General features: G+C 44.7%; 1 protein-coding gene across 2 annotated transcripts in view; it reads right to left on the reverse strand.

The window, feature by feature from the left end:
- Positions 1–18014, reverse strand: part of LOC127058035 (F-actin-capping protein subunit alpha-2-like) — a 348126-nt gene that overhangs the window by 15555 nt on the left and 314557 nt on the right. The window contains exon 2 of one of the 2 annotated variants that reach the window (XM_050967418.1): positions 7773–7875. In XM_050967418.1, coding sequence (XP_050823375.1) covers positions 7773–7806 — 34 coding nt within the window. In that variant the 5' untranslated portion in view covers positions 7807–7875. Of the gene's footprint in view, positions 1–7772; positions 8216–18014 lie in introns of those variants that run through there. The other variant, XM_050967417.1, reaches the window with a different exon arrangement.

Consider the following 18014-nt stretch of genomic DNA (forward strand, 5'->3'; position numbering starts at 1 on the left):
CTGCAGTTCGCTGCTCTAGGCCAAGGGGAGCTGCTGGAAGTGGCACGGGCCGAGGGACGTACTGACCCTTCCAGCAGTTCCCATTGGCCTGGAGCAGCGAACCGCGGCCAGTGGGAGCCGCGATCGGCCAGACCTGTGGATGCAGCAGGTAAACAAACCGGCCTGGCCTGCCAGGGGCTTTCCTTACACAAGCAGTGGCCCAAGTTTGGGAAACACTGGTCTAGAACAGGGGTTCTCAAACTTTAGCAACCCAAGGATCCCCCATTTTGATTTAAAATTTATTGCAGACCCCCCAACCCCCATTCCACTGCTTTCCCCAAGGCTCCACCTCCACTCCAGCCCTGCCCCTCCTCTTCCTCACCTCTTTCTGCCCCCTCCCCTGAGTGCACCCCATCCCACCTCCTCCTGCTCCCCGCCAGCGCCTCCTGCAGGCCGCTGAACAGCTGTTCCCCAGCATGCAGGAGGGAGGAGAGGAGGTGATCAGCAGGACCCATAGACTCCTGGGGCCCATCCTGGGGGACCACAGTTTGAGAAACGCTGGTCTAGAAGATAATACTTAGTCCTGTCTCAATGCAGGAGGCAGGGCTAGACGCCTATCAAGGTCCCTTCCAATCCTAAATTTCTATGATTCCAGGAGACTGGCAATAAAATTGTGAGAGTTGGCAACATTGCTGGGCCTTGCTGCGCTCTGCTTATGACTCAGACTATCTGCCTGGCATAAGAGAAGGAGCCTCCTGCAGGCATGTGTGAGGCTGTATGTTTTCTCCTTCCTCACACAAAACAAATCCTCCAACATGGCTCCTGGCTCTGGGCCCTCACCATCAGAAGCCTCTTCAGCATGGGAAAGTGAGCTGCCTCTCAAGAGAAAGTAGCTGGCTTGGGGGAAAATTGCAGTCCTGAATGAGTTGCAGCTTGGCTGGCTACTATTCCCTTTGCCCCATTGTTCTCATCAGTTCTGCCTTTTCAGCAAACCAAACACTGCAGGCAAACTGTAGTAATGAGGAGGGATTGGGAGTGCTGCGATCAAGGAGGTGTCATGAAGTGAAGGGTCTGAAATGAAGGGTAATAGCGGTGAGATGGCCGCAGCTGCCAAGTGCTGATGCCAGGTAGCTTCTACATGGGGTGAAAGATGGAGAAACAAAGGTGTGAAAAGGCAGGGAGAGAGCAAGGGCTGACGAGTCTTGTCAGAGACACCTGCTGCTTTTCCAACAAGAGCCTTTTAATTGCTTCCAGCCCCTCATGCGCCCAGGACCAATATGAACCTTTGGCTTTGCGTTTCCAGCACTAAGTGTTGTTTGCTGCTGTTGACTCAGTCCCCTGACTCCCACGTTTCTGGTGAAACTGTGTCAACAATGGAGCCAGTGATCCAGAACGCCCACTGCACCGAACCCAAGCGGAGCAAAAGAAATGGCTGGCACCTGCATAAAGAGAGCAGCGGCTAGGATTTAAGGTGCAACATGTGGCTCGAGAGAGCAAAAGGCTAAAAAAAGTCAAGGTGATTTAAAATATCACTGTATTCCATCAACAGGAAGCTGCGGATCCGAATGAACAGAACATTCTCTCATTGCAAACGAGTCAGGCACTTGGAGTTGATATTCTTATGTAACTGTTCTGTCTCTGCATCTCTTTCCAAAAAACAATATGTATAAAACAAATCACTGTTCTGACTGCATAAAGGGTCAGATTGAAACTGTCTCCACAACCAGGTGTCACCATTCTCTGTGTCATCAGAGTCTCACTAATTTGAACTAATGACTGGGAAACTCGTTGCCAATTACTCGACACTGTAAGTTGCTGAACAGTATGCAATTCACAATAATAAACAAACCACAAGACCAGAAGGATGATGTTTCATAGCATTGCCAAAGTGGACTCGGGCCATTTGTTTTGACAGCAGGCATTTTAATTATTTATTATAATATTTCATAATGCACTGAGGAAAAAAATAATGAAGTCTTGGACTGGTCTCATCTCATTAATAAGTAGGGTTTGCAGAATTCAATTTTTTTTTTTTTATAATTTCTACATAATATCAATGTTTATTTAAGGATTTTTTTCAATTTTTCTCTTTTCACTGTTGCACAAAATTAAGACATTAAAGAGTTTTTTTTTCCAATTGATTTAAATTTTCTTAGTTGTGGGAAATTTTATGGAGGGGACCAGCAATGCGGATGGGGCTGAGTCAATAATTATCAAAATATACACAAGTAAACAGCCTTAAATCAAACTCTCCTAAGTTCTCAAGCAGCATTTCCCTTACTTTGCCTATCTGTACATTTCAATTATGGACAGAAATATGGTTGCACCAGTTTGTGTATACACAGTGAAATTGATATATACAAATGCTTGCTGATAAAAATCAAGTCTTTCCAAGCCTACTCAGTGAGGAGCAGGGAGACAGTTTGAGATTCACACAAAAGAATGACAGTCTGCATTAGCAAGCATTTACCACATATGCACTGTAAGAAAATCTGTATCCTCCCATGAACTCAATGAGTAGTCATTAGGCTGCATAGTTTGGCCACTCAGAACTTCAGGGCAACAGTGGAGACCTTATGGCTCAAAGAGCCGCTCGAGACAGGCGTTATTAGCAGTACACAGCATGTGTGCGGTTCCAATTCTGCCCAGTAGAGGGCTCTGCAACACCTACTCTAGCCAGTAGAGCGCCTCAAAAATCAGAATTGCCATCCTGCAGGAAAATCTGATATTTCAACACGCGTTTTCATGACAAAATTGACTTTTTCATCCTACAGGAAATTCTGCTATTTTAACGTCTCTTTTCATCCTGAATCAGGACAAAAATATCAATTTTTCATACAACAGAAAGTTCCAAAATATGTTACAGAACTGTCAGAATGCTTTTCTTTGGCTAGGTTTGACACTAATTTATGTCTCTTTGAGTTGTGTGATGCCTCATGGGATTTGTAGTTCAGCTGCCTCATGTTCCCATTCTCCCCTATTGGCCAAGTTCCACCACTGGACTACATCTCCCAGTATACACTGTGGTCATGTGACTCCCATGATGCACTACTGCAGTTCAACACCCAAAAAAAGCCATGCTCCTGCATGGGCACATGGCATCTCAGCTGAACGCACCTGACACAAAACATTTCAACTTGAGTCAACCTGACTTGAAACAAAATATTTTTATTTTCTTGCTGGAACGTTGGAAATTTTTGGAAAAAACAGAAGTTTTCTTGCAATGTCAATTTTGCAAAAACTGCATTTTTCCATAGAAAAAAAATTTGATGGAAAATTCCTGACCACCTCTATTAGCTGGTCCTTAAATCAGGGGCGGCTTCAGGCACGAGCACGCCAAGCACGTGCCTGGGGCGACAAGCCACGGGGGGCGCTCTGCCAGTCGCCGCGAGGGTCACAGGCAGGTTGCCTTCGGCGGCATGCCTGCGGAGGGTTCACTGGTCCCATGGCTTCAGCAGACCTCCTGCAGGTGTGCCACCGAATCCGCGGGACCGGGGACCTCCCGCAGGCAAGCCACGGAAGGCAGCCTGCCTGCCGTGCTTGAGGAGGCAAAATACCTAGAGCCTCCCCTGCCTTAAATACACATCATGTAATCTTGGGCAGATAACATCTTGGCACTGCTGTTCCACTATCTGTTAAATGGGGATAGTGTGATGCTTGTCTATCTTTTTAAAGCACTTGAAATCAATGGCTGGACAGCACTAAATGAGAGCTAGCTCTTATTCTTTTATAGATAATTGTCCCAGAATCCTGCAGTTCCTCTTGTGGCATTAAAGATGCACACTAATTGATATCTGATTAAATCAGTGATTAGCAAGACTGTACCACAGACACGGTGATACAGCAGATTAATACTAATGTGATTAATTCATCATTTTAAAGCTGATTTTAATTATGACCATGGAAGCTCCACTTAAACGCCAGGAGTTAGGACTTCACTGCTGAACGGCAAGAGAGGAGGCATTTGCAAAGTAAATAAATAACCCAGGCAGAGGACAAATCACTTGCAGGTTGTGTTTGTTTGTTTGGGTCTGGTGTTTTAACAGCTGGACTAGATTTCACAAATATTAATACAAACCTGTAGTATAGGAGTCATTAAAACGAGGGGCCCTGGCCGATTCTTAGTCTAGTAATTATTTTGCCTACAGTGATTGCCCTTCTATAGTTTCAACTGCATGCGTTAGTCTTCCCTTCTTTGCCTACAGACACTGGTGTGTAGAGTCCAGGCTGAAAAATAACACCTGAGTTCCACCCCAGAGATGACTGCATTTTAATGGCCAGTAAACTGATCTCCTGCTCTTTGATGCTTTTTTTCCTACAGCTCCTACTGGAGTCAAGTGATTACGAGAGAATCTCAGGTTTCTTTGAAGTAGGTGTCTAGCCCTCATGGTGTAGAGAAAAGTTTGAACCCTTCCCTCTCCCCAATGCATTTATTTTTAAAACCTGTTGATTTTTAAGGCTCTCTCTTGATCTTTGAATACTTGGGGCTGGCAATACTGAGGAGGAGGGTTGCTGCAGAGGTGTGCTGTGCAAAGGAATTGCAGTGCGATACTGGCAAGACCTAGGCATAGTACTGTCTCCTTTTCAACTCATCACCAGGGGCAGCTCTAGGTATTTTGCTGCCCCAAGCACGGCAGGCAGGCTGCCTTCGGCGGCTTGCCTGCAGGAGGTCCCCAGTCCCGCGGATTTGGCGGCTTGCCTGCGCTTGGCGTACTGGTGCCTGGAGCCACCCCTGCTCATCACCCACACAGGACATCCTCCACTACCTCTGTGCATTCACACACAACTTGGGGGGAAGGCAGAGGAGCTACAGAACTGCAGCATGAAAAAATCATCATTTTTCATTAGCCAGTCAAACACATTCCAATATGCCCACTAAGCCACACCTTTAAGACTGATTTCCTCCATTCCCATCCCTGCTTAGGGACATTAGCAGAAGAGTCTTAGAGCATGACAATTGCTACATTAGCCTGTAGTCCCAAACCTGGGAAATGTAGGTCACTGATCTTAGAGGTGGCCTAGTTTCACAGCCCCAAATAGAAACACTTTCCCATATCAAGGTTTTCTAGGTCCAAAAATAATCTAAAGCACACGCTTGAAAGTTCCAGCTTGCCTTTCTATTCAAATAGATGGATGTGACCATCTCCTTAACGAGACACTGTACAGTCCAGACATTTCTATAAAGTGCTGTGTGCTTACACATTACTTTGATAGACACAAACACAAGCTTGATCTAGAGATATGAGATACGCACAGGGAGTTTTATTTGCACGTGCATATTTTTTCATAATAAAATAGGGAGAGAATTGAAATGCTACAGTCGAAGGATTTTTATAACTAATGCTGGCCCTTTCTAAAAGTAGCCCAGTCTGAGGGCATGGACAAGGGCAGGGCAGATGGGTGACACCATCACAGCAGCTCAGTAATGCCAATAGCTCGGGTTTCCTGGAGTGCCTTCTTGGCAGCAATGGAATATTTGGTGAGCTCAGGAATCAGACACACAAACACAGCTCCCTGGCATGGGGAAAGACCCATCTCCATGCTTTGGACCAACTGGCAGTCGTGGAAGGGATAGCAATCTGGCTACCGGTGCATCAATCTAGAAGAAGCGTGAGCACGCTGAGGTGCTAGTATAGAAGGCTCCAGGGGTAACATGCTGGTTCCATCGAAGTCAGTGAGAGTTTTGCATTGGACTTCAGTGGAGTGAGGCACTGGGGCAGGGGGTGAACAGGCTGGTTTCCTTGAAGAATGTAAAATGCAGACAGTGCTTGCTATGTCATGCCACTTTATCCTCCTGCCACCCACGATGCCAGCCACACTACTCTCTTCAGTCTGCCCTCCACCTCTGGTCTTCACACCTTCCTCCAGGCCACCCCAACTCCTGGAATAGCTTTTTGTTTTTCAGAATGGTACAAATAGACACCCTCGAGAAGACAGCCCAAGTCTCCAGCCTCTCTCAGAATTAGCAGGGTATCTGAAATGACCCTAGTACATTGATCATAAACATCACTATGCAGGAGTTACGCAGAAAGGAGTTGAAGACAAAGAGGAAAAAATATTCTGTACCTTCAAACAGCACGATCAGAGAAGAAATGGAGAAGCCACATCCTTTTGGATTGAATCTTATGCAAATATTCCGAGTGCTCAAATACCATGGTGATGGGCACACAGCAGATCAGAGCAGACAGATCAGGTCATCCATCTTGTTAAGTTACTCTTCTAGAGCCATGCTGTGATGAAAACCAGGGTTTCTAAAATTCTCCTCTGAGCATTTGGCTGTGTAGCAGGAGATAGCAAAGCCTGAGGGACGGGCTGCTGACGTCAGTATTATTCCTGCTTGCACAGTTGGGCGAAATCAAAATGACACGAGCTCTGTCCTGACCAGTGCTTCAGGAGTGACGATTCAAAAGAGAGAAATCACATCATGGATAAAGCCATGCATGCTTGTTGGGGAGGTCTCCTCCCAACACAGAGTTCTTTCTACAAGTTGTAATTAGCTCCATCTTTCTGTCAGCTGAAGGAAAATGGTTCAGTCCAGTTCAGTTTGCCTTGGTGAAGAATGCTCTTAGTGAACCAGTCCGGCCTAAGAGTCCAGGTCACTCTTTAGAGGTCAGACTTGGACAGACAGAAGTATGGCAGCTAGCTTGAAATTCTGCACAGCTTCTTCCATGATACAGACCCATTTTTGGACCTATATTGTCTGTTTATGTAGGTCACTGCAGGAACCATGTCCTAACAGATCAGGAAATATCACTTGAGCCTCTTATCTGATGTAAAAGAGGGTTTCCTCACCTCCTACAGCTCTAGGCTGCTGTTGCTAGATCTAGTTCTTCTCAGTGAGTCTACTGTTCCCCAAAGCAACAGTAAACACTGACTTTGGACTGAAAAGTCCATGCTGCAGAACTCTGCAGAAGGTCACAGGACCTTACACAAACCCCTCTTCCTAGTGGGGAAGGAAGTTGATCCATCACGGTCTATGTAGCCCACAAATTATGCCCATGAGCCTCCTGTCTGATCTGTTCAGGGAAGACCTCATTATGCAGTTTCATTTTTGGAGGCCTGACGCCAGTTACTTTTGTTTTGTTTTGTTTTTAAAGTCAGCTGGAGCATGTTGTATAAGCTCTTGGTCTCTAAGGTTCTTATATGGCCCCCATTACCATACTGAGCACCTTCACTGCAATTACCTTCACAACATCCCTAGTCAGCAGGCAAGTGCTATCCCTGGTTTACGCATGGGAAACTGAGAGGCTAACTGACTCGCCCAAGATCCCCCAGGAAATCTGTGACACAGCTAGGAACTGAGCCCTGAGCCTGAGTGCTTGATTGCTGGACCATCCTTCCTACAGTTACCAGCTTGGAGTCTGTTTATAATTTGTGTATAGCTGTATAAAAAGACTAGATCTTGTTTTATCCAGGCATAGAAAATACAGACCAGGGTCTTAATGTCACAGAAATCAGCGGAATAACTCCACATTTACACCAGCATAGCAAAGCAGGATCTGGCACATTGATTTTTATTCCCACTAAGGCAAACCGGGAAAAGCAATTAGCACAGTAAGGATGAAGAACACCTTGTGCATTTTAAGGATTCAGTGGCCAGAAATTAATAGAATGTTAAATCTGACATCCCCACACATCCCATCTGCTTGCTCAGCGGCACCTCAGCTAGACTGACTGTTTCTGGCACACGTTCCACCAAGAAGCAGACTTATTTCACCCAGGCAGAGCTAGCAGCCACTGTCTTTTACACAGATCCAGACCTCACTATATCTAACTGCTGTGCAAACACTTACGTTTACTCAAATGAAGTGTCCGTTGAAATAACATGTCTTCTGGTCACCCATATTTGATAACTGGTGTCATAAACAGATAGTTAAGGGTTAATGTCCCTTTTACCTGTAAAGGGTTAACGAACAGTAAACCAAAAACACCTGACCAGAAGACCAATCAGGAAACAAGATACTTTAAAATCTCGGTGGAGGGAAGCCTTTGTTTGTGTTTTTTTGGGTTTTGCTTTGTTCTCTCTGGATTCTGAGAGGGACCAGACATGTGAGCAAATTCCTCCAATCTTTCTGAAAAAATCTCTTCTGTTCTAATTTTAGTAAGTACCAGGAAAAGGCGAGTTTAGTCTTTTGATTGTTTTCTGTATTTGCAAATGTGTAGTTTGCTGGGAGTATTTTAAATTGTATTTTGCTGGGGGGAGGCTTCTCTCTAGTGTCTATAAGCTGAAAGACACTGTAACAACTTTTACTTTTTTTCTTTCTTTTTATTAAAAGTTTTGATTTTTAAGGCCTGTTTGATTTTTTCCCCTTGTTGAGGCTCAAGGGAATTGAGTCTGTACTTACCAGGAAATTGGTGAGAGACAGGGAGAAAGAAGGGAGGGGGGAAAGGTGGAATCCCTTTGTTTAGATTCACGGAGCTTGAATCTGTCTCTCTCTCCAGGATAGCCCAGGGAGGGAACGCCTGGGAGGGGGAGGGGGGGAACCTGATTTCTCTGTGTTGTGATTCAAGGAGTTTGAATCACGGTGATCTCCTAGTGTACCCAGGGTGGGAAAGATCTGGGAGGAAGAAAGGAGAAGGGGGGGGGAAATTGTTTATTCCCCTCTGTGTAAGACTTAAGGAATTTGGGTCTTGGGGTCCCCAGGGAAGGTTTTTGGGAGGACTAGAGTGCCCCAAAACACTATACATTTTTGGGTGGTGGCAGCTTATCAGATCTAAGATGGTAATTAAGCTTAGAGGAATTCATGCTGGTACCCCATTTTTTGGACTCTTAAGGTTCAGATTGGGGAATTAGACCATGACAACTGGTCAGCAGGGAGTTTAACCAACAGGTGCAGGTATCTTCCATAGCAGAGGTTCTCTAACTGTGTGTGGGGGGGTGCAGGGGGGGTGAGAAGCTTTAGCGGAAAAAACTTACTGTGTACATTTTACCCACAGCAATGAATAACCAGCAAAGCTGATTCCTCCAGACATTTCAGGTCTTCTGATGGTGCTGTGCATTTTACTCTAGATGGCGCTGTGCATATCGACAGATTCCTGTTAAACTTGCATAGCATTATACAAAGTCGTTGGCATCAGTGGGCAGGTCCACACTATGGGGTTAAGTTGACCAAAATTATGCAACGCCAGTTATGTGAATAATGTTATTCACATAGCTGGAGTCAACGTACCTTAGGTCGACTTATCGCGGTATCTGCACTGCACTGAGTCGATGGGAGAAACTCTCTCATCAACTTACCTTATACGTCTCGTTCCGGTGGAGTACCAGAGTCAACGGAAGAGCGATTGGCAGTCGATTTAGCGGGTCTTCACTAGACCCACTAAATCAACCCCCGGTGGATCAATTGCTGCAACATCGATCCATGATAAGTGGAGATAAGCCCTGTACCTTCATCTGTTTGCTACAATGCAGTGTGCACATTTGTTTGTAAGCATCAACCACAACCACCGTTTTGTTTTTGCTCTTATTATAATGGATCATTGACTCGTTCATGTAACAGAAAAAAAACCTCAAGTGAAAAATAAAGAAGCTGAAACTGAGGCCTGGTCTACACTGGGGCGGGGACCGGGGGGGCGGGGTGTCGATGTAAGATACGCAACTTCAGCTACAGGAATACTGTAGCTGCAGTTGAAGTATCTTATTCCGACTTACCTCTCGTCCTCACCGCGCGAGATCAATGTCCACAGCTCCCCCGCCGACTCTACTACCATCGCTCGCTCCGGTGGAGTTCCGGAGTCGACAGGGAGCGCGTTTGGGGATCGATGTCTACATGAGACACGATATATCAATCCCTGATAAATCGATCACTACCCGCCGATATGGCGAGTAGTCTGGACATACCCTGAGTCCAGTGACACACCACTACTGGTGGGAGATATTGAGAAGCAAGCTACACAAACAGTAACGTGTGGTACAGTTAAGGCAGTGATTCAGCATAAAATCAAACAGAGGAAATAGCAAGAAGACGACATACAGTACAGCTTCACTACTTGATGACTGAAAATGTGGAGCAACCACTGATTTTTATGCTCAGAAAGGCTTGCACAAGATAACTTAATATTTAGTGAGTTGCAAGTTGGTTTTTATTAAATTGGCACACACACTTGTGCCGCAGGGAGAGGCATAAACTACTCCAGACACAAAGAAGAGGGGGGTGCAATACAATAAGCTTAAGAACCAGTGTTCTCTTGGTGCAGCTAGTTTAATGTACTGTAATGGTTTATACATATGGCGGTCAGAGCTGAACTGATCTTATGTGGAAGGAACTCCTACTACAGCACTGGGCAGCAAGATAAACCCTTAAATTCAGATTATTCCCCATATGCAATGTTTCATCTTGATCCCCGTGATGATTGCTTGTATCAAAACACAGCATTGCATGCTAGGAACTGTTATCTCAGCAGTTTCCCCCTCTGTGTTAAAGACAAGGGCCACTTCTACTTGCTTCCTTCTGTTCAAACTTAATAGAGCTCTCTACACCTGGATGAGTGGCCAATGTATTCCTCTGCCGGGCAAAGGTTTGGTGCCCCAGGTTTAAATGCTTCAGTGCAAATACACAGCCTGGCCACTAGAGGGGGGCAAAGGGCCACACCGTGTGAAACAGAGTTGCACCCCCACCAAAGTCCCAGGATCAATCTCCTGGGACATTGAGTACTACAGTTAACTTCTCATGTACTTTTAAAATCATATACATCCTTGCAAGAAGCTGTTTGCCCCACCCCCGTTTGCCCCACCCCCTTTTGCTTTCACACTAATGAGTGACTCTCATTGATTCCTGTGTTACGCCAGCTCTAATTTCATACTCAGACATGAATGTCTCTTTTTGAAAGGCTGGTGTCACGTGGGAGGGTTTTACCCCTGAAATGCTCCATTATTAAATAACAATAGTGTTTGTAAATATGCAACATAAACTATTAGTCAATTCCACAAATCCTTGGCTGCGGGAGCATAAAAGTACACCCTGCAGCTTTTAGACATATAAGAAGAAATGAAAATAAATTCAGATGATCTTTATAGCTCACAAATAACGAATGCTGAACAATTTACTTCTGATAGTGGGTAGGTTAAGAGCAAACCATTTGTTTCTTTAAACATGAACAAACAATGGGCAGTAAATATGTGATTTAAATATATCACACTTCCATGCAGGGACAACATTATTTGTCGACTTGAACAGGTCAGCAAACAGCAGCTGTTTAGTGCCAACCGCGCCAACTCCTTCAATAGCTTTAGTGTTACTAATTACCATTTTATTTAAGGCCAGCAGGATTTGGAAGTGCTAATCCTACTACAATATATTTGGCTTTCAACTGTAGGAGAGCAGGCTGGAATCCAGAATTAAACTCTGTTTTTCAGGAAACAGTAAGTTTACAATAAAATGATTTTTTGTAAGGCACCAAAACGATCTGCAAATTCAGCAAATAGTTTTGGCTGAAAAAATAAAAAGGAAAACAAAATCAGAAAATGCCAATGTTTTGACATTTTCAAAATAGGATTGGAATGTTACATTTGAGCGAAAAAAAATTTTTTTACTGCAACGAGGAAAACACCAAAAATCAATCTTGACCAGAAGTGGAAGTTTGGGGGGTGGGGGGGGGGGAAATTTAGGATTTTTCTCAGCCACCAAAAAAAATCCTGCAATATTTTTTCCCGTCCAGCAAGGAGCCACAAGGCACAGAGCAAACAGGCATGACCTGGGCAAATGGGTGTGGTACAGACTTGTGCAAAAATGCCTCAATACAGGTCTCAGAATGTGCCATCTTACAGCTTGGCTCAAGAGAGGGCAGTGCATGCTGGGATATGTAGTCTCAGCATGCCAGACCTCCATATTCAGTTGCAGGATATCTGGAATACACTTTTGATCTAATATTTGGGATAGTTTGAGCTTGGGCAATTGGAAATTTCACCTGTACCGTGGGCTGACAATCACTTTCATCGATTCCACGCTAGGCGTTCTGCTCCTGTTGGGATGTGGGATTTGGTTTGATGGGCAGACGCTGGAGGTTAACGAAGCCTGGGCATTCCCCGAAAGCTCTGGTAGCGAATAATGCTTTTCTGGCAAGACCAATCTGTCAGTGGTTTAGTGAGATCTTGTAACAATCTTTTGGTTCTCAACCATCAAAGAAATGGCCCCTAGACCTCCTTTGTACAAGCCTTGTCCCCAAGGCTAGTTCATGGGTGACCCCATAACAACTGTAGGGAAGGTTGCTTGAGTGCTGGTGACAAAAGTTTCATCACAAGTTGACCGACTGCATTAGAGAGTCTCTTACACTGTGTCTGGGAGCAGGACAGGGAGGGGGTGGGGGGCAAGGAAGAGTGACATGCTTCAGGACATGCTGAATGGCCCTCCTCATTGGTAAAGCTTTTCCATCATAACCAACAGGATTGAGTCCTTCATATAGAAGGCTATGCTTGGGTTATGTAACCACGGAAGAGACAACAGTGGGGTTCTCAGACTTTTGTACTGGCGCCCCCTTTCACACAACAAGCCTCTGAGTGCGACCCCCCCTTATACATTAAAAACACTTTAATATATTTAATACCATTATAAATGCTGGAGGCAAAGCAGGGTTTGTGGTGGAGGGTGACAACTCATGACCCCCCATGTAATAACTTTGTGACCCCCCCGAGGGGTCCCGACCCCCAGTTTGAGAACCCCTGCTCTATGCCATTCTAATTCACCTGGGAAGCCCTTGGATACTATGGGGGGCGATCCATCTCTTCAGCGGTACAAAAAAAAGTCGAGAGAAAGACCAATCATTTCTGACACTGCCCAAAGCGCACCGCTGTGAAAGACTCTTGCAGGCACATGCCAGCAGAAATGAAGTACGAAGATGTCAAATGTTGTCAACATGATCTAAACCTTTACAAATCCAGGGCAAATGATGAGAAATGTGGTGTTGTGGTTTTTTTTTTTAAAAGCTTTTCTTCAACTAAATGTATCTGTCAGGGCAGTAGCCTGCTGGAGAAAAGGCATATACAGTAAAAAATTATTTATTCTAGGAAGCAGAGGTAACCCATGAACTCAGTGGCAAAGGCTGCAGGGCCACTGACTGAAAAAGCTAGGATGGATGAAGCACTTTCCACTTGTCATTAGCACAGCGATTATTTTAGGTTGATACAAGATTCACGGTTGATATAAGATACACAAACAAATGTATGCCCCTTGTTTCCTCCCACAGCCCGAAGAGATGCCTGCTCTTTACATGCAGTTTCAGCTCAAAGATTTAACGTGGTCCAGGCTTAGGACTAGGAGCTGAGTGAAAAAGATTCCATTCCTGCCTTGGTCACGGACTTCTTATGACCTTTAGCCAGTCACTGTCATCTCTATGCCGTCTATAAAATGGTAATACTCCCATCATTATTATTTCAGCTACAAATTACTGGGCTTGGTGCAGGAATCTAGATGGTCACAATGGCCCTTCTAGCTTTAAAAATCTATGAACAACAACTTGGTTCTGAGTGGAAGGTAGTTGATGAATAATAACTTTAGGACTGTGTAATTGTATATATTGAAGTTACATAATACAGACCAAGAAGAGTCAGAAAGGTGCTCAGATAGGACAGTGGTGGGGTCCATAGACATAGAATATGTAGAAGCAAGACTAACAGAGTTTGAAACATGGACTGTTGTAGGTGGAAATGGAGCTCTAGCAGTAGGTCATCTAGTTTATTTCCCATCCTGTGGTTGAAGTTCTGAGAAACTCCTCACCCTACCACAAAATTCCTGCCATGTGTAAGAATCTGCAGCTTAGATTCTCGGATGCTGTGTGGTGTTTCCTCTAAAAAGGCAGTAACCAGGACAGAACTGGAACATTAAGAGTTTGCTTGTGTTCTCCGGTTACAGTGACGCAGTTTAACTCCTTCAGGGTTAGCCTTCCACTAAACCAGGAAAATCATAGAAACGTAGGACTGAAGGGATCCCAACAGGTCACCCAGTCCAGTCCCTTGCACTGAGGCAGGACTAAGTGTTATCTAGAGTCACCATCCCTGACAGGTGCTTGTCCTGGCCAAAGTTTGCAGATGATACCAAGCTGGGAGGGGTTCTGCCAGTGATGAAGTGGATCCCTGGATTGGGTGAGGGGATCATGAGCCACAGCACTCAACAGGGCCTCATGCGACATTTAAGTCCTCCAAAGTCATCCAGCAAACAGGAAAGAGGAGTTAGAGCTCACGCAAACAACTAGAAAACTACACACGCACACAAGCAGGACAGAAAAAGCCGAGAGACCAAACTTACGCATCGTAAGCAATAAAGGACCTTATCTATTTTTTACTTTGCCTTTCAGCTTTAAAAACAACTGCTTCAGGAAAACTAAGTGGCAAAGACAAGCAGCAAAAGCATGTCTGTCAGAAACAAGCAACGTTCTTCAGCACGTTCAGCTCATTTAGTTAGCCATGAATGAGCAGTCACTGGGAAACTGAGCCCTTATGAAATACAGTTGAACAACTGCAGAGGGAGAATATTCATGCTAGAAATTAGAGATAGAAGATACCTCTTGTATCAGGTCATTCAGTCCATCCCTCTGCCAAGTCACTGTTATACTTTCAACTTTACTAATCTGGCTGAGCTACCAGTGTTCCAAGCAAATTAGGGTTTCCACTATTTTCCTTGGAAACAGTTTCATACTCTAATAGATCTCACTGTCAGGAATGAGTCAGATCTTCAGTAGTCAACTCTTTTTAAGAAAAGCATCACAAACCATTGCCATCCAAGTTTTGTACTTATTGCTGTTACAAGGAATCCCTACGATCACCAGCACTGTACGAGTTTGGTCACTTTGCATCTAATTCGGCTTCGACAATGCAAGCCCTGTCCCAGGCACTGCACGAGTGTGGTTACCAGCTCCAGCAGCAGAGCTGAAACTGAAAAGGCAGCAGGCAGAGGCATGCACATTGAGAAAGGGAGAGGGGCCCAAATGTGTTTGACTTTACCCTCAGCACCACGCAAAAACCTTCTAAATGTCAGAGGAGAAAAGTTATTTTTAAAACATCTGAACAAAAAGGCAGGACAAGCTCCGTCAGAAAACTTGTTTTAATAATTAAACAAACAAATTGGTAATACTCATTCACATTTATCCCATTACTCCTAATTAGACACCCTAAATAAGTCGAGCTGACTCCATGGGATTTGTAGAGTTCAAATATTTGTGGTATGCCTGCCTTCCCTTCCCACCTACAGCCGCAGCCTTGAGAGTCTCTTTGCCAACTTACGTTTTAAGCTCTTATTCTTTCCTCACACACCACTTTCTCCAGGTCCATGATCATTTCAGCTTCTCTTCTCTAAGCTCCTTCCCATTTGTCCCCATCTTTCTAATGAGAAGCTGCCTGGAAATGAATTCAAAAGTCTACCCAGAAACAGTATTGGCTGCCTGCTCTCATTACATGGTCCTCTCATGTCTGCAGCCCAAAACTGGGGGAGAGATCCTCCCAGCTCTGCACTGTGCTCTCGGGAAAGCTACAAACTGCATGAAAATATTCAGACAACAACTCTGTGTCTTGTTGCTTCTGTCGCAAACCTCTAGGCTTCATGCCCTGCTCCACCAGAAGTGAGTTAAATACCTTAGGAAAAGTGAAACAAGACAGTCTTCACTTTGCTGGGGCTTTAAGTCCCCACAGAGAGCTGCACAACAGCTGATCTGTTGTGGTTGGTGGCTGAAGCCTGACAGCATTTTAATAGGTTTATTATGAATCAGGATGTTTAAATTCACTTTGCAGGCAGCAGGACATGATTTAAGAGATACCAACTGGACAGCAACTGCCCTTTGTCAGCAGCACAGAATTACCTTTAGACTATTACTGCAATCGTTATCAAGTGAGAAATGAAGATGTCAAGACGAACACGATCTGGTGCAACAGGGAGATGCAGCGAACTGGCTCATGCAAGGGATGATGCATACAATAATTCTTTGGTTGGCAGGCTCTCTTCACCCTGTTCCAGGGTCTAGAAAGGTAAAAGACTGTACCTGAAATAGGGGTTGTATGAGAAGAGCCTAGTCAGACTATCAGCTCCATGATAGTAGCATCGATAGAAAACATTTATCTGACGCAAAACCCTTAAGCAATCTTGAACTACAGCTTTGTTACCCAGCATAACAAGGACACTTTGCACTGCCAGTAGGGTGACCAGATAGTAAGTATGAAAAATTGGGACAGGGGTGAGGGGTAATAGGCACCTTTATATATGACAACACCCCAAATATCGGGACAGCTGGTCACCCTAACTGCCAGAGTGACTTGCACCTAAACACCCAACCCAGTCGTGTTAGGTAGGCCAGATCCTGGCTTTACATATGGGAAACCTGTGACATAGAGGTAAGAGACTACTCTGAAAGCTGCTGGCAATTAGGTTGGTCGGCATCCCTCTCAGGGAAACCACAGGCTGCTTGTTCCCAGTGGGTGGGGCGGGAAAGGCCCAGCTCAAAGGTTTTCAAAGGCACAAAAGCTGAGGGCAGCCATGTATGCAGGCTCCATGGTAGCGAATGTGGGTTCCGGGAGCTGGAAAATGTTCATTGTATTGACTAGGAGCTGAAGAAAACTCAATGACTTTTGTCTGCATGATCCCAGGCTGTTGAGCTGAGCTGTGGTGAGGATTGAGCTGAATTGTTGATTCATTTTCCTCCCTGAGACAGCCGGTCACTGCGCCATGCTGCCTGCGTTGCCCTCCCTGTATCTCAGTCTATTTTGGAACCCCTGGACAAAGGGGCTTGCACATTAGATTCTGGCAGTCATCATTATTGGGGGATGAATCAAGATTCCCCTTTATATTGACTGAACTTCACCAGTGACACCTTCTCTCTCAAGAACATAATAGTGGCCGTACTGGGTCAGACCAAAGGTCCATCTAGCCCAGTATCCTGTCTTCTGACAATGGCCAATGCCAAAGGCCCCAGAGGGAATGAACAGGATAGGTAATCACCAAGTGATTCATCCCGTCACCCATTCCCAAATTCTGGCAAATGGAGGCTAGAGACACCATCCCTGCCCATCCTGGCTAATAGCCATTGATGAACCTATCCTCCATGAACATATCTAGTTCTTTTTTTAACCCTGTTATAGCCTGGGCCTTCATATCTTCTGGCACGGAGTTCCACAGGTTGACTGTGCATTGTGTGAAAAAATTCTTCCTTTTATTTTAAACTTGCTGCCTATTGATTTCGTTTGGTGCCCCCTAGTTCTTGTGTTATGAGGAGTAAATAAAACTTCCTTATTTACATTCTCCAAACCAATCATGATTTTATAGACCTCTATCATATCCCCCCTTAGTCACCTCTTTTCCAAGCTGAAAAGTTCCAGTCTTCTTATTCTCTCCTCATATGGCAGCTGTTCCATACCCCTAATCATTTTTGTTGCTCTTTTCTGAACCTTCTCCTATTCCGATAAATCTTTTTTTGAGATGGCGCAACCACATTTGCATGCAGTATTTAAGATGTGGGTGAATCCTGGATTTATATAGAGGCAATATACTTTCTGTCTTATTATCTATCCCTTTTTTAATGATTCCCAACATTCTGTTCGCTTTTATGACGGCCGCTGCACATTGAGTGGATGTTTTCAGAGAAATATCCACAATGACTCCAAGATCTCTTTCTTGAGTGGTAACAGCTAATTTAGACCCTATCTTTTTATATGTATAGCTGGGATTATGTTTTCCAGTGTGCATTACTTTGCATTTATTAACACTGAATTTCATCTGCCATTTTGTTGCCCAGTCACCCAGTTCTGAGAGAGCCTTTTCTAGCTCTTCGGTCTGCCTGGGACTGATCTATCTTGCGTAGTTTTGTATCATCTGAAAATATTGCCATCTCATTGTTTATCCCTTTTTCCAGATAATTTATGAATGTTAAATAGGACTGGGCCCAGTACAGACTCCTGGGGGTCACCACTATTTACCCCTCTCCATTCTGAAAACTAACCATTTATTCCTACTCTTTGTTTCCTATCTTTTAAAACGTTACCAATCCATGAGAGGACCTTCCCTATTATCCCATGACATATTACTTTGTTTAAGAGCCTTTGGTGAGGGACCTTGTCC

The sequence above is a fragment of the Gopherus flavomarginatus genome, chromosome 9 (genome assembly GCF_025201925.1).
Source record: "Gopherus flavomarginatus isolate rGopFla2 chromosome 9, rGopFla2.mat.asm, whole genome shotgun sequence".
Classification (NCBI taxonomy): Eukaryota; Metazoa; Chordata; order Testudines; family Testudinidae; genus Gopherus; species Gopherus flavomarginatus.